At 40.0% G+C, this 26605-nt stretch overlaps 1 protein-coding gene and 1 non-coding gene across 2 annotated transcripts; one reads left to right on the top strand and one right to left on the bottom strand.

The window, feature by feature from the left end:
* Positions 1 to 296: 296 nt before the first annotated feature.
* Lgsn (lengsin, lens protein with glutamine synthetase domain) lies at positions 297 to 23404 on the bottom strand. Its single transcript, XM_051153014.1, has 5 exons — positions 23135 to 23404; positions 11062 to 11179; positions 10239 to 10400; positions 5134 to 5300; positions 297 to 1510 (listed from the first exon to the last, which is right to left on the bottom strand). The coding sequence occupies exons 1-5, from the start codon at positions 23162 to 23164 to the stop codon at positions 311 to 313; spliced, it is 1677 nt and encodes a 558-aa protein (XP_051008971.1). The 5' UTR covers positions 23165 to 23404; the 3' UTR covers positions 297 to 310.
* LOC127196017 (U6 spliceosomal RNA) lies at positions 19033 to 19135 on the top strand. The gene has a single exon (XR_007831422.1). It is a non-coding gene; the product is annotated as a U6 spliceosomal RNA (small nuclear RNA).
* Positions 23405 to 26605: the final 3201 nt, after the last annotated feature.

Genomic DNA, 26605 nt, shown 5'->3' with positions numbered 1-26605 from the left:
TATATCTTTCTTTAATGTATGAGTATATGGTATGACCCAAACCCTACGCAGGCTAAGGGCACAAAGGAGATGACAGACTGTCAGGCGGAGTAAGTTTGCTTATGCTGCTTCACCACAAATTTATTGCTTATGTCTGAGATCAGAATCTCAACAGTCCCATTTCATCTGCCCAGTAATCCATGCGGGGGGAGGGGGTGGGGGGAGGGGAGGGCAGAAGCTGTCCAATGCTGTTGATTACAAAGTCTCAGTCTTTCTTTCTGATATAGTAGCCACTTCTCCTAATCACATCTGTAAAGCCGACAGTTCCCTCCTATATAAAATACTCCAGGAATTTATTTCCTTCTGCATCTGTTTCTTCATTTTCCAATTCATACTTCTTCATGGCAACAAAATAGCGTATGAAGGTCTCTCCCAGAGCCTGCTTCAGACATTCATCTTGCTCCAGGGCTGCAAGGGCATCTTCCATCTTCAAAGGGATCTCGGAAGGTTCTGGTTGATAAAGATCCTGGCTCTCATCTGAACCAGCCCCAGCACCATCACCGCTCTGAAGTCCGTCCAAACCAGCAGCCACAGTGGCGGCTAATACCAGGTAAGGGTTCGCAGTGGCGGAACCCAGTTTATTTTCTATCTGGGTGCCCTTTTCACCATGGCACTTGATGTTCAAGGCACAGCTGTTGTCGTTGTACCCCCACGTTGTGGGCACACTGTCCTTTAGGTCTCTGCTGTCCTTGCAGTAGCGTTTGCGGCAGCTAACCGCAGGGGCCATCAGGCAGCTGAGAGCAGCAGAGTGCTTCAGGAGGCCTGCCAACCACTTCTTCCCAGTGAAGGTGAGCTGCTCCACCCCAGAACCACTGCAGAACATGTTTGTCTTCCCACCCATATCCCAAACACTATGAGACAGAATTCCTGAATTGCAGAACCCGGTCTCAATTACAAGGCTCGCTATGTAATTATATTTCCTGGCTACTTCTCTGACACCTGTTCTGAGGGTGAATGCATTATCCGCTGAGCTAATGCCAAATTCTGGGAGGAAACTGATCTCCATCTGCCCAGGCCTGGTAGAAGAGGAGAAGCTCTCCACGTTGGCCCCGGTGTGGTACAGACCATCAACCAGCTCCAGCATGAAGGGCTGGTCGTGGTCACTCAGCAATGTCGAGGCAGGAAAAGATATGGTCTTTGAATTGATCACTTCTGGCACGGCAAAAACGCAGAAGTCATAGATGAAGGCAGACAACAGAGAGTAGCCGGCGTCCTGCAGCTGCCGAAGCTGCCTCTTGGCGATGTACCTGGGGGACGTCGGCAGAGGCTCGCCGGTTACCGTGAAGGTGTCACAAATCACCCGCGCGGTCCTCTCCGCCCATGGCAAGACTCTGAAGGTTGACAGCTCTGGCATGAGGACTATGTCACTATTGAAGCACGTGGCCCTTATGTGATTCACCTCACTGTCCTTAGGGTTCGGCATCAATTCCAGATAACCACGGGGCATGAAAACACCGTGGATCACTTTTTCCTGAAGAACAAAAAGGATAAATTAACTAGGTACCGGAATGTGAAGACAAACACAACAGGGAAGAAGATCTTGATAATAAGAAATGGAAGCTTAATATCTGTGAGTTAGCATTAACCACCGGATAGAGTTTTTAAATTTCAGAATAAATATCCAAAAATTAAACCCTGAAAGAACTATTTTTGAGGACTGTTTTATAATTTTTATATTTTAGCATAAGGCTTGATATTCTCTCTTTGATGTGGAAAACAGTACTCATAAATGCTTCGTATAGCTGTAAATAAATGCTTTAAGGATAAAGAAAGGCACTATGTAGCAAAATACAAGGATGTATAACTTTATGGAAATACTTTAAATTATTAGAATACATTTTTATAGTACAATTTCTAAGAACCTCGGGACTCTTCACAGTCATTTACATATACTCGCAAGAGCTTCTTGACTTGACTGGTCTAAATCTGCACTTCCCTCCACCCTTCTTTGTTTGTTTGTTTGTTTGTTTGTTTGTTTTGTTAGTTGGTTGAAACAAGATCGTCCTGTACACTCAGGCTCGCCTTGAACGCACTGGGTTGAACAAGAACACCTAGTCCTCCTGTCTCTGCTTCCTGAGTTCTGGACTTACAGGTGTGCACCACCACATCTGGCCCCTAAGTTTGCTGTTACCATAAATAAGGAAGGGACTCACAGACTCTTTGGAGTTATACCCATAAATTTTATGCATACCCACAAGCGTGAGCATATTCACACACATCCACATTGTGAGATTTCTCTATGAAATAGTTTAATACCAAATTTCACTGACAGAAATAATGTTATTTCCCTAATTGATCATGGTTAGTTCAAAAATCTATATGGTAGAATTTAAAAAGAGGGTAATGTGCTTTATTCATGAAATTTCTGAGAGATCATATAATCTAAATCTTGTGTCATACTCCCTACGCGCTGCATAGTGGAAACAGCTGGTCACCACTGGGCTCCAGCAGTCCTTTACAGACTGGAAGAATAGCAAAAAGTCGCACTTTATTCCTTAGGCTATTTAATTTGTACGTTTCAGAGCACTCTTTTTTAATATTCTCTTTTTTTATATACATTTTTGGACATGTAACAGAATTCTAACCATTCTCCATTTGCTGTGAGACATATATAAACTTCTGTATGAATGTATTAATAACTGTTCATGGTAATAGGTTTTATATATATATATATATATGTACACATATGGAGAGAGGGAAGGAGGGAGAGAGGAAGGGAGAGAGAGAGAGAGAGAGAAAGAGAGAAAGAGAGAAAGAGAGAGAGAGTATACTGAAGCACTAAATGGCTTTATACTGTAAGACAGATCTCTCTAAATGTGATAGAAAATTTTCCAGATTAAGTTGAAACCCTAATGACACCTGTTATTTGGAGCACAATTAAAGCTGTCTTTTGAAACAAACCAAAGATTTCATTATGAGATCTACTGTAATATGTCGTATTTTTATTAAATCTAGGCTAGAACTCACATTATCCACATATAATTTAAATCAAAGCATCCCTTTGACAAAACAAGACACTATAAGTTTGTTGGAAAGTTGAATGTGCTAATGCCTGCAAGGCATTTAGCACAGTGCTAGGCATGAATGAAACCATTTAGACTCTGGAGAGGTCATTTAATCATAGGTTTCGTCTTTGACCTCTTCCAGTGGTATACCAACCTTTTCCGTTAGTCTCAGCAGATGGTCTCTCTTTGCTTTTTTGTTTAAATCAATATTTGCATTTAAAATAAAAAGCAACACTTAGTTCAGATAAAGGATAAAAGGAAGATTAAAGCTGAGCTGAAGGCAATAGATACAGAAGCAAGACATCGCAGAGCTGCTAAGTGATGAGCCACAGCCGAGTGTCTCAGCACTAAGGCTGCCTGGCTGCTACAAGTTGATTCTTAATTCTAAATATATATATTAGTTTATCTGTTCTAGTTATTAATAATCTAACTTAATAATTTCAATTTGGTGTGTTATTTCCATAAATAAAAGTGATTTAAAATTATTCTTATAATCCCAGTGCTGAGAAAAAGAAGTGGACATGGGCTCCCACCCCTAGGCAAGAACTTATCTGCAAATGACACCCACTTGCAAAAGAAAAATGTGTTTTCTCCAATGGAGTCTCATTAGGTATATTAGTCACACTTCAGGGTAAACTCTACCTCCAGAAGTAGATGCCAAACACATTAATTTTGTGATACAAATCCTAGTGATTTCTGTCTCCCAAAGTTCCAAAATGGATTTAAAGTGTTTTGTTTAACAATACATTCTGTACAATTAAAAAGTTAGAAATAAAAGGACAATGAACTAAGGCTACAGGAAGGAGAAATATTTGAAGACAGGAGGTTAAGAATAAGCACACCAATGAAAAGGATATGTATTCTCAGAACACAACAATTCTCTCCAAGCCCAGTCATGGAGGAAAAGTATTTTTGACAAGTGGGATAATTGAACAAGAAAATGAATGTTTTCAATAGCAGCTTTAAACACAGATATCTTCTTTTCTTTCAATTAAATCAATCTTCAGCACATGTAAAGGTGGGCTGTATTTGGAGAGTCACTGAAGCACTGGAATAGTGGTCTAAGTATATAGTTTTCACGAACTAGTGAAATAAATTATTACAATTTGTTAAATACAGAAAAGGTTCATGTTGAGGTCTCAGTCAAGTGTCTGAAATACCTTTTCTGTTTTTATATTGGTTAAAGAAGATTTATAAGAATTATCTTCTGGTCCTGCTCATAGTAATTTTCCATTTTCTTATCAGAATTAACTAACATTTAAAGTTCTTAACTGAATTTAGAAAAAAACAATATTGTTAGACTATTTAAAGACATGACCAAACACTTTTAAAATCATTGATTGATTAATCAATTGATTCATCATGTGTGTACATTTGTGAGCGCGCACACATGTGTGTGTGTGTGTGTCTGTGTGTCTGTGTGTGTTTGTGTCCCAGAATGCTTTGCTTTTATATTTTCTTAAAGATTGGTACTGGCTGATAACCTTTCCCAACAACCTTGATGTTTGGTAACCCCAACAAAGTAGTCACTAAAATGAACACATAATATAAAGTAAGCAAAACAACCCTAGAAAATCCTAAAACTTCTCCACTAATACAAGTTTCTTGAGGTTACTAGTCTCACCATTTAATATTCATTAAGTCATCTCATGACAATTGGGTATTTTCATATCTGTATATCAGCTGAAAGGATATGCTTTTTATCTAGCAAATCATCTCTATTTAATCATTGCTACCTTTCATATTTGCTCTTGGGTCTTGGCTTGCAATTTTTCACATGTGAAATAAAATAAAATCTTTATAATTGCAGCATAAAAAGAAAAGATAGTTCTGTGGAATACAATTATTCAAGGCAGAAGGACTGAAATCGCCAGGCTTAATTAGTTTCCTATTTCTATTGGGTAAAGAAATTGCTATTGTGCATTCATCTCCTTGGGGAGCAATAATGTGGGGGAGGAGGGGCAAGAAAAATAGCAAAACAAAGTATTGCTTTTCAGCTCAAATGACTGTGTAGATTACAAGAAAATGCAGATGAGCATTTGCTTTCTTCTGGTCATGAAATCACACTCATCACAACTGTCAAACTCACTTGAAAGAACTGTGCAGGGATGCTCTTAGATCTGGAGACACCGTGCAAGTCTGTTGCTTCAAATCGTACAAACTGGAGGTGATTCTTGGCCATTTCTTGTTTAATGTGTTTCATTCTAGAAGAAAGTTGAGGCGGTGTCAAAGTCTGAGCGTTGTCCCTGGTGTGATCTGTAGAATAAGGATTTGAAGTCACCAGATCAGAATAGACCAAAAGGCAGAAGAGTAGACATAGTGAATTAGTCAGTAAGGTTTCAAACAAGAGCATTATATGTCCATTGCATGGATCATAACTTTACACAGAGATCTTACCTCTCTCTCTCTCTCTACCTCTACAGTCATCCTAAAAGCACTGTCTAAGCACCCTAAGCAACTCTTCATCAGTTAGGACTTGTCAGTCTAAGAAGATGGTGACATCATAGTGCTTGCTGAAAACACTTGCTCATGAAAAGCTTCACTGATGGAAGACAATGGATAACCTGACAGCTTTGGAGACATACACATCGCCTGTAGATGCCAACATTAAAGCTTTGTGGCTTCTCGAATTAACCTATGATATCCAAACCAAACATTCCTATATACTTGGAGATAAAATTGTATTTTTATTTTCTGTTGTGCTGATTCATTTTCCCTTTCCATTCCTTTCCTTTTGTTTTCCAAAAGTTACCTTCCATCTATGCAATGGCATCTGAGTCTTAGAAGTACATCATCATATCAAATGTCACAATTATTTAAGCCAAGAAAGATATCAAGAGCGGGGATGAGGGAGGGAGAGTGGGATCAGGAGGCAATGATAGAGGGGGTTATAGGAATATAAAGTGAACAAATTACAAATAAAATGAATAAATAATTTTAAGAGATATCAAGAATGGAAATGGAGATGAAAATTCGCTCGGGATTATGTAGCCAATTTTTTTAAAGTAAGAAATATAATAAATTGTCCATTTCCAAAATTTTACGAATTTGACAATTCTAAAACTTTGGAGCTAGGAAAGACTTTGGATAAAAGTTAATCTAGCCAGCTCATTAGCCCCAGAAAGACACACACAGTAGGAGTCCAAGTCTCTTTGTCTATCTCTGTTTCTCTCTCTCTCTCTCTCTCTCTCTCTCTCTCTCTCTCTCTCTCTCACACACACACACACACACACACACACACACACACACACACACACACACACACACATCACTGTCAGTTCAGAAACTAGAATAGTTTTCTGGATTCCAGGTAGCAGGCTGGTTAACAGGACATAAATGAAGTCCATAGATAAGAGAGGTTCTCCCCAGAGTATGCATTATAATCATCCCTTTCAGCTTTCTGCATCTCCTTGTTCCAGAGACAGCCACATCTTCTCATGCAGTGCCAACATTGTCCCTTGACACGATGGTGAAGGTCAGAGTAAATAGTTTTGGCCATATTGGACACCTGATTACCAGGGCTGGCTTCTTATCTGGCAAAGTGGAGATTGTTACAATCAATGACCTCTTCGTTGACCTCAACTACATGGTCTACCCGTTCCAGTCTGACTCTACCCATGGCAAGTTCAACAGCATAGTTAAGGCTGAGAACAGGAAGCTTGTTATCAATAGGAAGCCCATCACTCTCTTCCAGGAGCGAGATTCCACTAACATCAAATGGGGTGATACTGGTGCCAAGATGTTGTGGAGTCTACTGGTATCTTCACCACCATGGAGAAGGCTGGGGCAAATTTGAAGGGTGGAGCCAAAAAGGTCATCATCTCCGCCCCTTCCGCCGATCCCTCCCATGTTTGTGATGGGTGTGAACCAGGAGAAGTATGACAACTCACTCAAAATTGTCAGCAATGCTTCCTGCACCATTAACTGCTTAGCCCTCATGGCCAAGGTCATCCATGACAACTTGGGCATCATGGACGGACTCATGACCACAGTGCATGCCATCACTGCTACCCAGAAGAGGCTATGTAGTGGCCCTCTGGAAAGCTGTGGCATGATGGCCGTGGAGCTGCCCAGAACCTCATGCCTGCATCCATTGGTGCTGCCAAGGCTGTGGGCAAGGCCATCCCAGGGCTGAACAGGAAGCTCACTGGCATGGCCTCCATGTTCCTACCTACAACATATCCATCATGGATCTGACATGCCAACTGGAGAAACCTGCCAAGTATGATGGCATCAAAAAGGTGGTAGAGCAAGCATCCCAGGGCCCACTAAAGGGCATCCTGGACTACACTGAGGAGCAGATTGTTTCCTACAACTTTAACATCAACTCCCACTCTTCCACCTTTGATGCTGGGGCTGACATTGCTCTCAATGGCAACTTTGTAAAGCTCATTTCTTGGTATGACAATGAATACAGGAACAGAGTGGTGGACCTCATGGCCTACACGGTCTTCAAGGAGTAAGAAGCCCTAGACCACCTACCCTAGCAAGGACACAAAACCAAGAGGGCGGCCCTCAGCTGCTGAGGAGTCCCTGTCCCAACTCAGCCCCTGACGCTGAGCATCTCCCCACACAGTTAACATCTACCATCAATAAAGTTCACTGCATTAAATAAATAAATAAATAAATAAATAAACTCTGTCAGAACTTTTAGAGAGAGTAACAGAACACAGAGACTCAGCACAAATCAAGACACCCATATTCTTCCTCTTATGCCTAGCAATCTTCCCACTCTCTCTCTCTCTGTCTCTGCTTCTTCACTGTTAAAATATTACCCAATTGTTATGAGGATTAAACAAGGTATTTAACAGTGCTGTGAGTCAATAAGCACCATGTAAGTGCTACTTAAATGCAAAAAGTTAGCCCAATTACTCTAACTCCAGTAAATGGTACCGTAATCATGCCCACATTTGAACACACATCAATCTGTCACACCACAGACATCAAACAGCTATAATCTTTAAGTGATAACTGGGTATCAGTTTTCAAGATATAATTAGGCTTTAAAATAAGCATAAAGCTTGACAGATTGAGCAGATTTTAAATACACAAAGCATAAGGAAAACAAATAACTGGTTTCACCTACACACATATACTAGACATAATGTCCTGTCATTGACTTGTCTGGCTACTCCAGGACCCCTGAGGCTTTATAACTACCATATAACCTTCCATTTAACACAAACAATTAAGCTGTAGCAATTAGAATGCTACATGCTAAATTAACAGTTGGCGCGTTCCCACCCTTCTCTGAAACACTAGGTGTTCAGCCCAAGCAGAATAAAGTTTCTTATATAAAATAAATCTCAAATGCAATTTAAAATATGGAAGTTTTCAAATAGCCAGCATTGCAGACATCATAAACAATCCTCTATGTACTATCAAGCAGACTCTTCTCCGGCAAGAGAAAAAGGGGGGGGGGGCGGTCATTCTATTGCCTCGCCTGTGATGAGGTCATTCCATTGCTTCAGCTGTGATGAGGTCATTGCATTGCCTTACCTGTGATAAGGTTATTCTATTGCCTCACCTGTGATGAGGTCATGCCATTGCCTCAGCTGTGATGAGATAGCAGCTAATAATCTTACTGGCTCTTTGTCTCACCTGTATCTTCTAAACTTCCCACAATAAATATGTCTTGTTTTTTGTTTTCTTTTTTAATTTCTAAGTATACAAATTATCAGGTTTCATGATGACATCTTTAATCATATGTGTCATTGACATCTTCCTCTTGCTGCCCAATCCTCTTTCTTCCTTCCAAAAATCTCCTCTGTTTTATTTTACAGTGAAAAAATATACATCCACTTAAAGTCAACCTCTCAAGGTAAATATTCTTATCACCATCCACTTTTCAAACTGGTTGTATACCTAAGAAGTTGTCATGAAAAGCCCTGCCCTCAAAAATATTTTAAATGACCACATAGGGAAACTATAGGCATTAAACATGGCATTAAATGAAAAGGTGGGATAATTGGGTAAGGTGACAGACTGTGAAAATGAAGCAGAGTTATCCAGAACATCCATGCAACATGTTTTCATGGTTAAGCTGAAGCTGAGCAGTATCTATTTGTCATTCTCTTGTGTGTCAGTCTATGAGGTCTGCCTGTTGTCATACCTTCAATACCTATAGAGATGTTGCCCATAATAGGCGTTCAATAAATATATTGTTAGTAAGTATATATGTGAATGAATCAATTAATATATTCTACATGATTTGACCTTATCTAATCAGTAAGTAAAAATTTGCCCTGTACATTTTAGAATATATATCCTTAGTATCCAATTTTTCACTTAAAAGTTTTATTCTTTCACCAAATAGGAGAACCCTATCTAGCCGAAATTCATTTTCAGAGCATCAACTCATCTTGCTGCATCATAGCCTGAATTTCTTCCCTTCAAATAAATCATATTTGTTATTTCCAATTAATCCTCTCGGTCAGTCTTTCCCGGCTGTACATGATAAATAGCAGGCAGATAATTACCAGTTCAGGGGCTCATTTGTTTTTCTTCCAGTGTGATTCCTGGGAGGTGCTCTCCTATCCTGTCCCCTAGGAGGACTAATAAATTAAATCAATGAGCTTTTATAGAGGAAGTTTTACCGCTCTGTTTAGGGAAAAAAAATAAGAAAACATTAAAGAAGAAAAACCTTAAAGCTCATGAGCATCTAGAAGGCCTTAGAGAAATGTCCTCCACATTCTGTGACAATGAGGACATATTCAGCTCCCAAGAAAGTCACTGCTGTTTATAAGAGATGGAACAGTTCACTGTATCCCCGCTTTATACTCCATAGCCCACTGTATTCCCCCTTTTCCAAACACTGTTCATTTAACCTTTTCAATAAATACCTCTTTTTTTAAACCAGTTTCTGTCTCTCATATTCAAGAGGGTATTAACCAACACACTTATGCACCAGAATCATTACTCAGTAATCCAGAAACTTTCAATGATCACATTTCATTTTTAGAAAAGATTTGAGCACTCTCCCTTGGCAGTCCCTCAGTTTTCTACATCAGTAGCCTGAAGGGCAATGAAGCTGCAAAGAGCTTCATTACAAAGATGTAGAAGTTCTCTTCCATCCTGCCTCTGGGTCTGGGATCTTCACCATCATCATGCCATCTCGAGTTCAAAGGCAAAGTTGGAAGCAGTAGTTAGAAAGATTTTTCTGTTCCTCCAAAATCTTTCCAAGTAATTGCTTACCAGCATTTGGGTTGAATTCAGCATCAGGAACACTGGCCTCAGCACTGAGAAGTGAGTGGTTTCGAATTGACATCTGGTTCTGGTCATCTTTGTCATTGTGGGAGGGACAAGAGTCAGCAGAGACAGGTTTGCTCAGATCTGCTGTTCGGTTTCTGGACCTCTCTGTGGGAATAGCATAAAAGGGCCAAAGCACATTGGAATTGTTTTCAAGCGTCTTTAGCACCGCATGGAGAATGGTTGAAAGGATTCCTTTCCTATGCAGTGGCACACCAAACAGGGACAGTGGGTGTGGCCTGCCCTACGTGCAGGCTGTAAGAATGTATAATGTCTATAATAGAAAATTAAAACAGTAGTAAAACCTATTAGATATGATTTTGAAGTTAGCACAGGTTAACAATTCCCTTTGCTTCCTTGCAACAGCAGAAGTGACGTCTACACTTAACCCCACTCAGCACTACAGATTGTTAGAGTTTCAGCATGTGGATGAAAATTCTCTCCAGACATTTCCTGTGGCCTCCCACGTCCTTCGCCTAATCTTCACAATCATTCTCTGTACCAAAGGAAGCTTGTTCCCACTCTGCTTTGCATCCCTTATCCCCACCCCACACCAGCATCCTGCTCCCTTCCCTGGAATTCTAAATATTCTGATTGGCTATTTCTATACAGTTAATGTAAGCCTACGTTCTCCATCTTTCATGTAGCAATACATTGTGTCTTGTTGTCCTTTTTCTCCTCCAGAAGAAGAGAAATGTGTTGTGGAAAGGAACATAAAAGAGATACAGCCACTGTCCACACCAATTGTGAAGTCGCAGTAGCCACCTACCGCTGGAATTGCCCCCATCCATTGAGCAAAGATGCTGTTTGGTGACCTTTTTTCTTGTCCTTCTCAACTTGTTCATCCGGCTGCCTTCAGTCTCATTACCTTCATCTTTTGATGTGTCCTGCCATAATTATTAAACAACAACCTATATAACACATCATGCAAGTCGCTGGATTTGCATGTCAAAGATGCATGTCAGGCGAACAGTCAGGTTTAAATTGACCACAGAACATTCATCACAGGAAGGCCAGCTCCTAATCCCTTTCAATGACTCAAAGAGGCTCAATTCTCTCTACCTCCTTTGATATGTGTTACAGAAAATTGTTAAATAAGTTAAGCTCTTGTCTAACTGTTCAAAGTTTCTTTTTTTTAATTTTTACTTTGGAATGTTTTAAATTGTTTAGCCCTTAATAATTGATAGAACCCATTTCTTGTCTTTTAAAAATTGTTTATTTTTATGAATTTTATGTTTTCTAATCTTTTTTACCAAAAGCATGAGCATCTGAAATTTTGGATTCTCCTCTTTTCCCTCACTCTCCCTCACCCTCCCTCACCTTTCTTGCATCGATATTTACTTTGATTCAAAATGGTATTTCACTCACCTACACCTTTTTTGAAACTCGACTTGTTTTTTTTTTTTTTTTTCATTAGAGTATATAAATGGGCTTCACTGTGACCTTTCCATATGTGCACAGTAGAAACAATCACTTCTACAAGATGACACACAAAAGTGGTCGCTGAAAAGAGAATTTTAACCTAGGGTTCATGTTTCTAGGGTATGTGTGCATGTGTGCATGGGTGCATGTGTGTGTGTGCGTGCGTGCGTGCGTGTGTGTGTGTGTGTGTGTTTTCAAACTTTAAGTGTTGGCATGTTGGCTTAGAGTGAGAGGAAAGTGACAAAATCAAAGTAAAGAGTAGTCTAAATGTTTTGAGCACTTGTCTTTTTAAAGAGCAGGTTCTGAAAGGTGCCGTATCTGCGGCAAAGTCATATAATTACACATCCAGAGCAGTTGCAGGCAGAGCCATACCAATTTATCATAAAATCAATTCAGTGTCAGAAAAGTAAAGAGCGATTTTTCTCTGGTGATATCTAACTATGATGCATTGTGGTTATTGTTACTGGGTGAGAATATATTTCACAAAACAGTCTTTTTATCTTATTTAGTTTTAGGTTAGCATAAAAACTGATGAGTTTTATTGTAAAGTCTTTTCTTGTAATTTTATGACTTATCAGAAAACTGCACTCTCTTTACTTCAGATAATCTTACATTTGATTGTATAGACTTTACTGTATGATAAGTTTTTTTCTAATATTTAAAGACTTCATTCAAATATTCACATAAATTTCCTAGTATGCTTTTGATAAGATCAAGCAGTGATATTGGACATATGTTATTTTTCAAAATTACATGGCCAGAAACATGTAATTTTGTTTTTTACTGTCTTTACATGAACACGTCTTACATTTTACAAAAGTGACATTTGGAAAGCGTATCACTGGACTCTGATCTGGCTGATGTTTGCCTTAGTCTGAGCCCTCTCAATTTACAGGTTGAAAACCATTACGTGAGACAAAAGTTAAGATACCTCCAGTTTCAAACTCCAGTGTCAACCAAATAATCAAGAGAGTAACAACATGCTAAATTCAGCACAATGCCATGCAAATTTCCTGCCATAACTTGTGAGGTAAGGAATCTCTTGTTTACAAATGACGAAAGTTCAAGGCAACAAAAATGCATAAAAGTCTTCTGAATTTTTTCCAGGTTCTATTCTTCTCCCCAGGAGCCGAAGGCCCAAGACAGTCTTCTGTCCTTGCATGAGGCAACTAAAAGGGAAGATTTTGTGACAAAAGCAGGCATAATTTACTGAGGTCCTAACCAGAAAAATCCACCAATAAGAGCCCAGAAATGCTGAAGTGTATGCCTCATACTCAACAAGATGCTTTTCTTTTAAAGAAAAGGAGTTGGTCCTGATAAAGAATACCTTTTAGGACAAAAAGATGGCTCAGTGGTTAAGAGAATTGACTGTTCTTCCAGAGGACCCAGGCTCAATTCCCAGCACCCACATAGCAGCTCCCAACTGTCTGTAGCTCTAATTCCAGGAGATCCAACATCTTCACACAGATATACATACAGGCAAAATACCAATGCACATAAAATAAAAACATTTTTTAAGAATTCATTTTAGCCAGGTATGGTGGCACACACTTTTAGTCCCAGCACTCAGAAGGTAGACATGGGCAGATCTCTGAGTTTAAGGCCAACCTATTCTGCATAATGAGTTCCAGAACAGCTAGGGATACAAAGAGAAACTCTGTCTTTTTTTTCTGTCTTTAAAAAAATATATATGTTTTATCCTGTATTTTGAGTTTTCTCATCTATAATATATAATCAGACTATAGACACTGCTATAGTAACTGAAACAAACTTACTGGATCCCCAGGGCTATCCCACTCCAGTAGAACACATTTATTCTTAATCTTGGATTTGTACTCAGCTACAGTATAAATGATATCTTGATGAAAATCTTATTGATTACATAGTCCTTACAGTATTACCAGGTGAACATTTATTATTACCTTTATCACAGTCACACAAAGATTAGATGATTTGCTCAAGGTCTTTATGATGGACAAGTAAGAATTCAAACCTAAGCCACTTTATTTATGATATTTCCCACATTGTTACAGCCAAACACTTGACCTAAATCAAATTCCATTCCTGTTACATAATGTTACCTACTAAACTCATAAAACATGCTTTATTTCCTCCTTATATGTTCTCTTTTGGTAATTTTTAAATACCTTTTTGAATAACAGCTAAAATCATCTTTTTTCATGTCACTAGAAGCTCTGCAGGGTGATGTTGCAGCCTGCTATACACAAGGTGAAATCAAAGACGTGAAAATAAAACACAACCCAGAAAGACTCCTGCAATGTAGTGCAGGCAAAAGTGTTTTCATAGCAGTTGAAGTCTTTCATAACATGAGGAATTAAATATTCTTAGGTCACCCTAGGTCATGGACAGCAGAATCTATTTCCACAGCTAACAGACAGAACCAGTGGACCAGGACTGAAGAGAGGCAGGTGCTCCCTTTAGGGAGTAGCTGCCAGTGGTTCTGTCTGCAAAACGCCTGTCAAAGCGTTGCCCCAAAACTGTCAGTTCCACGCATTGCCAGAGCATTCCAGAAACAAGGATTCGGTTAGCATTTTTATCTAGTAGAGAAAACATCCTTGTTTGTCCCGAAGTTTTATAAATTAGATAAATAGATGATTGATAGATCAACGATAGATAGATAGATAGATAGATAGATAGATAGATAGATAGATAGATATAGAGAGATAGATAGATGATAGATAAAAATAAGCTATGCAATTTGTTCATAATCACCCCTACTTCCTTCCTAATCTCTCCTGCCCCCATCTTGCTGAAAAGCATGGATTTTTTTATTTCAATTTCACTTTTCTTGATTTGTAAGTGTTGTGAACTAATTTAGCATGAAAGATAAGAAATGAAGAAGAAACATTTCTCAATCTTTTCACAACTGGAGAATGGGTGAGTCTACAGGGCTCTGAGGCACACTAGACTGCGATAGTCCTGCTTCTCCCCCAGCGACAGTACTTAGTGTGACACTGAAGACAAGGGATGCTCAAACACCCAGTCATCACACAAGATGATGACAGTTTAAGAATATAGTACAGGGCTAGGGAGCTGACGCAGCAACTAAGAATGTTTGCTGTCCTTGCAGAGGACGAGAGTTCAGTTCTCAGCACCCACTTCAGGTGGCTCACAACCACATGTATCTCCAGTTTTAGGTAATCTGACTCTCACTTTTAGCCTCCACAGGCGAAGAACACATAAGCATATGCATACATATACACATACATATGCTCACGCACATAAACACATAAATAAAAAAGAAAGCCTTTTTAAAAAATGAAGAACCAGAGGTGTCAGTGATACATGTAAACAGGAACACAGCCCACAGAACCAGCTGAACAGGACACATAGGAACTTGCAGTGATCAGGTAGCTTGTAGGGGTCTGACCTAGGTTCTCTGCATATATATTATGGCTGAATAGCTTGGTTTTTTTTTTTTTTTTCCTGTTTTTGTTTTTTGTTTTTCTTTCAGGAATCCTAACAATGGGAACAGGAGCTGTGTCTGACTCTTTTGCCTACTGGTGGCACCCTTTTTCTCCTATTAGGTTGCCTTGTCCAGCCTTGCTGAGATGAGATGTGCTTGGTCTTACTGTAGTTTGTTTTGTTGTGTTTGGTTGATGTCCCTGGGAGGCCTGCTCTTCTCTGAGGGGAGGCAGACAGGGAGTGGGTCTGGAACAGAGGGGAAAGGGGGGGGGCGGGTGGCAGGAGGAGTGAAAACTGCAGTCAGGAAAAGGTACAACAAGAAAAAAAACCCATATACCTAGTGTATGCCAGTTCACTCTTAAAAGCTTTATATATGTTAATTTATTCTCAAACAATCCCTTGAAGTGTGCATTACAGGCTGAGGAAAACTATATCAAAGAATGAAGGGGTTAGCCCCAAATCACTTATCACATGTGCTGGAACTACGATGTGGACCCAATTAATTGGACGCAGAGTACCAACTATTTAATTGACAGTTAATGAACCCACCAAGCACAACTGGAGTCCAGGGTGCTGGGACACTGGAGCTAGGTGCTAGAAGGTTTATTGCAAAGTTACTATCATTAATGAATAATAAGGAGGTTTCAAATGCCCCAGAGGACCAGAACAGCTAAGGGAAGTTTTTAATTTCATTTTACTTTCCTTGGAAGGGGGCCACGAAGAAACTCCTCTGAGTTGTTCTCAGCCCTATCTGTTTATCAGTGTTTTGTCATTTGTGAAGCAGTCAGCTATGCAGCTGTTCCTGATTGTGCCATTGTGTTAGACAAGCAATGACTGGTGGGCATTAACTGTTGAAGAGGTGGTGACTCGTGGTTATTTTTACCCGGGGACCACGTGTCTCCATTCTAGGTACTCTCATGGGCCATGGGCCAGCATCAGCATGGCCTTCAATGTCCCATTTGAATAGCTCTAGGTTCTCACCACAATACACTGGCAGACCCTTTTAGGAGATAGGGGCATGAAAAATAGGTTTAGGATTCTCCAAGGGACTAAAATGGCCAGCATACATGTCTGTAGGTTCTACAGTATTTTTGTCATTAGGTAGGTAGCCCAGTATTAAAACATTTTACATTTTTCTAGCATGACAAAAGGTCAGGTCCCCAGCTCAATCCTTATCATCCAAAAACAAAAGATATTTGAGCTGAATATAGAGAACGTGTGAAGAAAAGCAGATGGCAAGGATGTGAATGAAAGCACAGGGAGGCAATTTTGTGATGGTGAATTGGCACAAATAGGCAAATCTAATTCATCTTAGTTGGGATAAATCTCAAGACTCCACCACAACAGGGTTGTTTGATGTTTGGACATTTCCAGAAGAGCAGCTTGTCCCACTTCTGAGATGCTTCTCGTCTTGTCCATGAGCTCTTCCTGTCATCTCATGGTCTCCAATAGCTATGAAGAGCATTCTGTGTTGCAAGCTGTTCCCATGGTCCCTATTTCACTCATCGTTGTCTCTCTCCAGAACTTTATTCCTATGGCTCAACAGAAGTCCGTCATTGTGAATTTCAGCTTGCTCCCTTGACCAAACTAGAGAGCCTTAACCTGAAGAAATTCTGTCAAGCATTAAATTCAAACCCTAATTTAACCTAAACATTTCCCTTCTAATATAATAACCAGTGCTATTTAACTTATAATTAGCACTGGTTTTATTCATCCACTTTTAGTTTTCTTTAACAGTTGCCTTTTTAATGTCAGTACTTTAAAAGCCACAGTTTGAAGTAAAACCGTCAAAGCGTTTGCCGAGCATTCTATTAATATTATGATAGGCTCATGAAGAGCCAAACAAGTTTTAAAAACTAATTGTCACCAAGTTTTCTCCTCTGCTACAAATACTGGACTCAAGGACCAATAGTCATCAAAGTTATTAAGAATATGTCAAAAAGAAAAGTAAATGATATTCCTCTAGTCAGCTTTAAATATGTTAGCCAAGGAAAGGGGGAGGAAAATATTGACTGAATAAATACAGGCAGGAACACACTGTACAATATCAGCTCTTCTAAACATAGGTATTATTGGCCCAAGATCCCTGCTCTAGCAGCTTGGTTTAATAATCTCCCCATGGCCTATGAGTCCATCACCACTGGCAATCTACCAATGGAATCTTGAGGCAGCCTAGAGAAAAACTGAAAGGGTTGTTGTATTACGTTTCTTTTCAGTGAGTTCACAATTTAGAAACAGGTACTTCTGCTGCGCTTGGTGGTTGCGTCTTTTGTACCAGCGCTGGGGAGGCAGAGGTCAGTGAGTCCCTGTGAACTGGAAGCCTGTCTGAGTTCCTGGCCAGCAAGGGATGCTCAGTGAGACCCCATCTCCAATAGTAGTTGTAACAACAACAATAATAATAATAACAATAACAACAATAAATAGTGGTGGTAGTCCTGAATAAGAACTGCTTCTGTTACTCATTCTTGTCACCTGAGTCCCCACAGCTTTCCTCACTCTCCCTGCAACCAATGGTGCCCCTTTCCTATGGCTGCCACTCCAGTACCTTCATAAATCACAATGATAATCACGCAACTGCTTTGTTGAAACTCCATCCATGATTCTCCATCACTTTTCGAAAAAAAATTCACATTACTGTTCTCTGAGGCCCAAGATCATCCATCCACATCAAGTTTTGCAGCTTCTGCATCTGGTCTTTTCTTAAATAAACCGCATCTCCACCTTTTCCAATTACTTTTTCTTATTCCCTCCGCCTGTGTGTCCTTCTTTCCTCACACCCTACTGCTTAACTAGCAAGCCCCAGTGAGAGACGTGAACTGTTCTGGACACATCTAAACACTAATCCTGTATATGGTTAGCTATGGCCCCTTTGTGAGGTAGGTAGAGATGGAAGGCTTGAAATTACAACTCTTACTTTAGTTTCTTTCCCCTATTTTCCAGACACCAGCCCCAACCTTCAGACTGCTTGCTCTGACCCCCAAGTGTGCCCACTTTCTCTGATATCCCTCTCTCTGCACACCTGCTCACAGACTTCATCCCTAAGCCTGTCTGCTTTCTTGACTTCTAGCTCAAAAAGTGTTTTTCTTCCTTTTATTCATCTCTCCCCTCCTGGCAGATCTCCAGCTTGATTGTCTTATTGTTCTTTTTGTTGTTGTTGATGTTTTCACTCAAACTCCAATAAAGCTGTACCCAGGTTTCCTTCATTTTAAAATGAAAATAATTAAAGTATTTAAAGTAAAATATCTGTAAAACTAAGAACCTATAGAAGGGCCCTGCATTCTCTTGTGACAATGTAACTCAAAAGTGACTAGTGTGCTTATTTGAAAGGAAGAACTTACAAAAGATGATTTACCTTCTTTCTTATGAATCTTTACTTAAAATAAGTAAAATTGCATATTGTCACCGTCTCCAGCACAATCCTTTGATGTATGTATGCACTGAAGAATGGCTAAGTCAAGCTATTTAATAACATACGCATTATTATCTCACACACATTTTGCTTTTCGACCATTTGAAAATCCACTCTGTTAGCAGTAGTCAAACATACAATTATGTTTATTAACTGCAGCCATCACAGTGTGCAGTAGACGTTGTGCACGTCCCCTTCTTGTCTGGCAGACGTCTCTGGGTCCCTTTACCTTCCAGACTCTGGGACCTACCAGCTCAATGTCCATTAGTACAAGTTCAAATTTTTTTTTTATTAATTTATTCTTGTTACATCTCAATGTTTATCCCATCGCTTGTATCCTCCCATTCCTCCCCCCCCCCCATTTTCCCATTATTCCCCTCCCCTATGACTGTTCCTGAGGGGGATTACCTCCCCCTATATATTCTCATAGGGTAGCAAGTCTCTTCTTGGCTACCTGCTGTCCTTCCTCTGAGTGCCACCAGGTTGCTTCGGCAGCACATATACTAAAATTGGAACGATACATAGAAGATTAGCATGGCCCCTGCACAAGTTCAAATTTTTAACCTCATATATAAATGCCATTTGTCTTTCTGTATTTGGCTTCTTACATTTACTTTGATATCCTCAAGGTTTATCTATGTTATAGCAAGTGTTACAATTTCCTTTTCTTCAATGCTGAGTAGTATTGTGTGTGTGCACATATGTGTGTGCATTTTATATATGCCCGTATATATACATTTTCTTTGTTTACTTACTCAATAATTCTTAGGTTGATTCCACATGTTGGCTATAATTAACAATACTGCGATATGAGCCACATGCACAAAACTAATAATGATAATGATAGTAATTAATATCACTGTATTGATTTGCATGAGAATGGCCCCCATAGGCTCATAAACTTAGTGCTTTCTCTGTCTCTCTGTCTCTTTGTCTCTCTGTGTCTCTGTCTCTCTCTCTCTGTCTGTCTCTCTGTGTCTGTCTGTTTCTCTCTCTCTCTCTCTCTCTCTCTCTCTCTCTCTCTCTCTCTCTCTCTCTCTCTCTCTCTCTCTCTCTCTCTCTCTCTCTCTCTCTGGATCAAGATGCAAGCTCTCGGCTACTGATCCTACATAATGCCTGCCTGCCAGCTGCTAGGCACCCTTTTGTGATTGTTTTGTAATCTAACCTTCTCTAATCATGAGTCTCCGGATGAAATGCTTTCCCTTATAAATTGCCTTGGACCTGGTGGTCTGTGGTGGCATCAGCAAAGTAACTAAGACAGCTATAATGAGCACAGGAATGCAGGTACCCTTCCACACAAATGTCATACATTTGATTGTAAAGCCCAGTAGTGGAATCACTGTATCATGAGAGTAGCCATGTCTTTAATGGGAAGTTACAATCTATTATTAGCTTTGGGACCTAATCATAATACTACTCACTACTAATTTCTTCATTTCAATTGATAAACCATATAGTACCCTTCTGGAATTCTTATGTAAAGTTGTTAACTAACTCTCACCATCATTAAAGCAGCTTTCTTTAATCTACATGCTTTTCTATCCAGACTTAAGGACAATGATTAGTTCTGTCTAAGCATTGCCATCCTGAAAGTGCCAGGAATGTATTTAACATAGAAGATGGCATGTCCAGCCCAACAAGCTGGTGAGCAGATGCCATCTCAGGCATCTCTGAGAACATAGCAAATAATATCTGCAATAGAAAATTCTGTACCAGGAAATCCTATGTAAACTATAACTTCAACAAAGGAAATTTTTCTAAAAATCTGAACACTTGTTATTTCTCATAATATGAAGGCAAATGGTAAAGAAAGAAAAGTAATAAAGAGAGCAAGAAATTCAACTGATTCCCTGCACTTTTGCTAGTTTTAATGTTTTCATGAGTGAAGTGGAACTTAAAAGAAAAATCATGACTTTAAAAGTAAGAAAATATATACATCTTCACAAAGTAAAGTAAAGGTTTGGTGGATGAGCAGAAAGACAGCAAATACGTTTTCAAAAACTGCATTTCAAAAAGTAAAAAAATGAAAGCTGGAGAGATAGCTCAGCAGGTAAGCGCACTAGCTCCTGTTCTAGATAGCCGATGTTTGATTCTCAGCAACCACATGTGGCTCACAACCATCTGCACATCCATTTCCAGGGAACACAGCTATATCTTCTGCTTTCCTGAGGCACCAGGCACATACAAGGTAAACAAATATACATGGAGGCAAAAGATAAGAAATAATGTTTTAAATTTTAGGTATATATTCAGTGTGTATGTACATATATATACTATGATACTAGGCTTTGCATTACAGGTTGAAGAGCTAAGACTGTTATTGAATTGTCAGGAAGATATCAGCTAGTAAACTATTGCAAATGAAAACATGAGACCTAATAAACAAGAACTGTTTCAGTCTGTGATTTTAAAAAAGCCTACTACCTATAATAACTGGAGTATTGTCTTTAATGGCTAAAATAGACACATGCACTTAGGAAAAGGTATGTGGATCACAAAAAAAATAAAAAAAAAAAAAAGAAGAAGAAAGAAAGAAGGAACGAAAGAAAGAAAAGAAAATGTGCTTTTTCTGATCAATGTTGTTTAGAATTTGGCTGAATATGTGGCTTCTTGGCACCAAGACTAAGACTAAAAACAGTTTGTGTCACTGACATCCTGGCAAAATGTGTTTGGGTTGGGGAAGTACCCAGCCTAAGGGATTTCTTCACACGCACCATCTGCCCATCTGAACTGGTGCAGCCTTTGTTCAGCTGCCATGCTTTGATTTGGCTTCACGCTGTCTGGTGTGGAGGCAAAAGGCAGCCCTGCTCTGAACTTTACTTAACTGGAAACGGAATGTCATCCTCCGTCTCTTGCCCTCTTCTCGTACACATTTCTCTTCCTCGGATTATAATCCTATATCAGAGACGATGACAGGAGTTTCTCAGCGGAGAGCCAGGTGAATGGGGTGGTGCTGTTGTGTTTATCTAATGCCGTATTCTATTCAAGTTGCCGAGAAGTTTTCAAAGCATAGTGACACATGCCTGTAATCTGGCCAGTGAGACACTGAGGTAAGGGTAGTGCAAAACATAAAACCAGCCTGGGCTTCATAGTGAAAACCATCTCTAACAGAGAGAGGAGAGGAGGGGAGGGAGAGAGAGGGAGGAGGGGAGAGGGACAAGGAGAGGGAGTTCTCACAAAGATAGAAGATGTCTCTTGAAAACCGTGTGCAGCCAGTAGGTGGTGGTACATGCCTTTAATGCCAGGGAGAGGCAGAGGCAGGTGGATCTCTGTGATTTCGAGGCCAGCCTGACCTATGAGTTTCACGACAGCTAGGGCTACACAGAGAAACCCTGTCTCAGAAAACAAACAATAAAATCATGTTGCTGGTTTTCCATCTTCCTAAATTAAACAATCAACACATGATCTAGACTGCTCTTAGCACATAGGTCAAAATACTTTTCACAGAAGCTGAGACAAGAATCCTGGACTGAAATAGTGAAAGCTACGTTAAGGTAGGAAACACAATGTCTCCACAGACTAGCGGAAGTGAAATGTAAGAAGGAAGGTGATGCAAAAGTCCCACTCACTTTCCTTTCCTAAGCCTCATTTACATATGCAAATTCACTTTCTGAAAAACCTGTTCTCCAAACTTCCATGCCCTGCTCAGCTGCTGCTTTCATAGGCTTGATGCTGCAGGCTAAGCCAGGCCTCCTGTTGAGTGAATCTCTCTGCCTGGTAAAGCTTTGCCAGGTTTCTGTGTGGAAAGTGGGTTCGTCCCCATCTCCCTCCCAAAGCACAGTGCTCATATTTGTCATGCGGAGAACATACCCAATTCTTACACAGACTTGCTTCTTTCACTAGATGGGAAAGCACAGATCACGTCTGTTCTCTGTATGTCACTAGCTCATGCACAATGCACTGGCTGACCAAATTCAACTTCCTTTATTTAGTTTATAGAAAAGCCTCATTCCTCTGAACTTGACAATAGCTTACTTCTAAGGCCACACTATAGTCTTCCAAAAATGTTCTGTTGGAAACACGGTGCTAAAAATTTGGGTCCACACACATGAAGAAATGGTGAGAAAATGAGACATGTTCACGACTGATTACCTTACCACATTCCTGACCCATCAAGTTCTATCACTGCCTAACATGTGCCGTGTTTCAACAAAATTCACACACACACACACACACACACACACACACACACACACACACACACACACTTCTCATCTTTAGTCATTTAATTCCAGAATATGCTTTGTGAAAAGCAAAGACCATTCTCTAGCTAGTAACCAACTTGAGATAAAATTTTAAGTCGTTCTTATTTTTCTAAAACCTAGTACCTAATGAAGTTATTGTAAGTGATTGTTCAAACTAAGCAAGCCTTGCTAAGTGAAAAGTCCAAGTTGTTCAGTTGTTTAAAAAAAAAAAAAAACTGACTGTGCTGAGCAGAAGGGCGCTTCTTCACAAACTTCTCGGAGGCACACATACAAATCAAGTTACCACGCCCTCATTTCCACTGGTGCTCAGCAAATTTACAGTCATCAAAACCTTCACTGGCAATACTTTGGTAAATAATATTTGGTTATTAGCTTCATACCTCCTGTGGAAGGTCCCCTTCATCATTCATCTCAACACGTTTTTATGCAAATCAGCTGCGGTAACCACTCTCCCTTCAGCGACGGCTTTCAGGGTGCGTTTATATGTAGACCGCCAACAAACAGCAGCGGATGATGAATCCCACAGAGATTCTTTCCAGGGGGATCCAGCAGGTAATAAAAGATAAACATCACACTCTGTCGTGCCCAAGGCACAGTGTGTGAGAAATACTCTGGAATAGCCTGGTGACAAATGCTCATTTATGCCTGGCTCCCTGCAAACAAAGGGACACAAAGCTTAAAATTGTGTTGATTGACTTTCTCCCCCCCTCCAACCTAGCGAAATATTTGTTATATAACAATCGTATTCTGGAATGAATCCTATTGTACTAATCAGATGGTGAAACATTTTGTAGACAGCTGCAGTATCAAAGCCCAGAGACAAAAATACAAATGAGAAAGCCGGGCACTCTGAGTGACCTAGATTCGCACCAATGGCAAAGATGTATGTGCTCACTTCTAATTCATTCACTTGTTTTCCATTGTGGCAACTGTCCTGCCTCCAGATTGGGCTGGCCCTGTCTTCTCTCACTACACTAAGACAATCTTTCCTTAGCCTTCCTAACACACCCCGGCCCGTTCCTCACTGTCCTCACTACACATGAAGTCTTCAGGCTGCTTGCCCCACAGGACCCTGAATGCAGTCCTGACTCTACCGGAAGCAGTGGATAACACTTTCTCCATAGTCCTCAAGAGGGTACAAAGCCCATTTCCTCTGCCCCCAACAGCAACTGTAGATGTAGTTTGCTAGTTTCTTCTGAATCAAACCAAATGCACTAGTGAGCATATATTCTCCATGACTGGGCACTGCTGTCCAGATCTTCTTGGCTTGACAAAGCCTTTGCCATTCAGTCAGGGTGTGCTCTGGCTTCAAAAGCTCCGTTTCCTGAGGACAACGGCCACTGTTCTTGCTTGCCTCTCATAGCCCTGCTCTTGCCTACTGTCAGTGCCTCTGTTCCCTGCTGGCTGCTCTGCCCTTGGTCTTGGTTTAGACCTAGCCTTGATGCTGGTGCTCACCTGGGATAGCATCCTGCAAGTCCTCCCCCAACAGACCTTCCCAAGAAAAGCATCTCCACCTCCCATTGAGTGTTTGTCATGCTTGGGTTCCCCTTCCCTCCTCCTCAGCCGGGGTGTTTCATTTTCACCATGCCTTGTGCCAGAGTCTCACCCAGACTTCTTGTCAATTCTCATCCCTTAAAACTCTTTCTTCCAGGACTTAAAATAGGCACTATTATTCCATGGGAAAATGTCTGTGAAAAAATTATGAAATGCTTCTTTATGTCAGGGAAAACAGCTACTGAAGGTGGATTACATGTTAGGATATAGTTTCTCATATTTATCTGTTCACTTATGGAGATGCACACAGTACAGTGCACACGTGGTGTCCATGGAGCATCTTGTGAGAACCAGTTCTCTCCTTCCATTACGCAGATCCCGGGGACTGAAGGCAGGTCCACCAGGCTTGGTGACAGGTGCCTTTTCTCACTGAGCCATCTCATGTGCTCACATCTTCCTATTAGGCTATTTTTAGAGTCAAATCCTTCCTTTAGTTCAGTGTGTTATTTCTCCTGGGAGTTTGTTATCTTTTTTTCATCACCTTTATGCTACTTTAGAAATAACTTCACCCCAATGTGGATCCATGGGTTTCTTTTCTACCTTTTCCTGAGCTCTTGATTTCAGGTCAGATAACTAGTATCATTTACGTCCACTTTTCTAAACTTAAATCAATCTTGATTTAAACAAACTTACAAGTAATATTTTATGGAGACCCCATGTCAGATTATTCATTATTTGAAGGCATTTTTTCTGCAATTGTGTAGTCATTATTTTATGTTTGTATACTCGACTCTTTTTCTTTAGTTTCTTTGTCTTTCCACTAGTTTATCTTTGTCTTTGTTTTCAATTCTATGAATTTCAATACCCTCCCAGTTTACTCTCTGTGGGAATTAAACACAGAGCAGAAGCCTTGGCAGCAAGCACCTTTACTCACTATCTGTCCACCCCTCCTTACAGATTTTAATAACTTATTTAGTTTACAGAATCGAGATGAAGTAAAAAAAAAAAAAAAAAAAAAAAAAAAACCACGTGCAATGCTTCGAAATATAGTCATTCTTTGTGTCAAACGCCACAGTCTAAATGCCTCTACTTCTATCCATAGCTATACCTGTTTCTTTAATCCCCCAAACAGGAATTAACCTTATTTTTCGTATTCAAGATAATAGAAACAATATAAGAGACAGAGTTTTTGTATCCTAACGAATCTATAAACAGTCATATTTTATTAAACTGCCTATTTTTTCATTACAAGGGTTTGCATGTCACATGCAGAGCATTTGTTGCTGTGTATATGACACCACAATAACATATCAAGCTAGAGAAGCCTTCAATCAGGGCTTCCCATGGCCAGTTACAGCATCCATTCTGTTCAGGCTTTCACTCCGTTATGCTTGCTGCCTGTGGACTTCACTTCTAGTCGTCTGAGAAATGGTCTCCTACATGTTACATACAGACTCCTCCCTTACCCTGTACTGCAGATTATTTTAAAGCAGCCCCTTTCTAGGTCTGTCCCCACTAGGGAAGCTATATAACTACTAAAAGTAAATTACGTTTTTCAAAGTTGTTCTTCCCAGTTGTACCAGTTGTTCTAATGTGCAGTTTAATGAAATAATTTATGGCAATGCATTATGACAAAAGTATCTCTTACATTCTAAGAGGCTGGAAATTTTGCTGGACCTCACAGCCGGAATTAATGTACCTTGAGGTCACTTAAGACTAAAGACTGCTATCTTACTATGTGCTCACTCTGCTTGCTTAACCTGTCTTTTAAAAATAATAATAATGTAACTAACAGTCTTACTTACCTTGGATTTCTCATGGAATCAGCTTTTACAACCTAACCTTATGCAGAGTTGTAATCTTATGTTATGTACTCTTCCATGCCCCTGAACCAGACTAAGACAGACATGATTTAATAATTATTTGCTGAAAACAGCAAAAATAGAGGTTCAAATCTTTCTTCTAAAATGACTACCCTTCAAAAATGCTGCACATGATATCTGGATATCAATCATAGACAATAATGTTTGTAGTATTATTTGTTGTCTCAGGCAGGTGGGGTCAGTTGGAGCCAGTGACTTAATTCCTTTTAAGACTCTATTGAAGATTTCTTTGAAGTATCCCATTCCTTCCTCCTGTGATGCTTTCTGTGGTGTCGCTTTATCAGGGACGGACTTACAAGACAACCACAGGCAGGCGCCGCCTCAGACTCATACAACACACAGACGGAGGATGGAAGACACAGGGACCATGAAGTCAAGAATTCAAATCTGAATTCATTCTTGGTTAAGGGATGCCAAAGAGGACGTGCTTTGATTTTGTTCCTTAATGTGACAAATTAGTGGTGACTCAGTGTT

This window comes from Acomys russatus, chromosome 11 (genome assembly GCF_903995435.1).
Source record: "Acomys russatus chromosome 11, mAcoRus1.1, whole genome shotgun sequence".
Classification (NCBI taxonomy): Eukaryota; Metazoa; Chordata; class Mammalia; order Rodentia; family Muridae; genus Acomys; species Acomys russatus.
The sequence above is the reverse complement of the archived record's forward strand: the minus strand, read 5'-3'. Positions and strand labels throughout refer to the sequence as shown.

Excerpts from the sequence above, each read along its gene's own strand:
- Lgsn (XM_051153014.1), bottom strand. The coding sequence starts at position 23,164 with ATGAATGATGAAGGGGACCTTCCACAGGAG. Across the intron at positions 10,401-11,061 it reads GGATGGGGGCAATTCCAGCG|AGAGGTCCAGAAACCGAACA; the intron begins GTAGGTGGCTAC and ends CTATTCCCACAG. Across the intron at positions 1,511-5,133 it reads TCCCTGCACAGTTCTTTCAA|GAAAAAGTGATCCACGGTGT; the intron begins GTGAGTTTGACA and ends TTTGTTCTTCAG.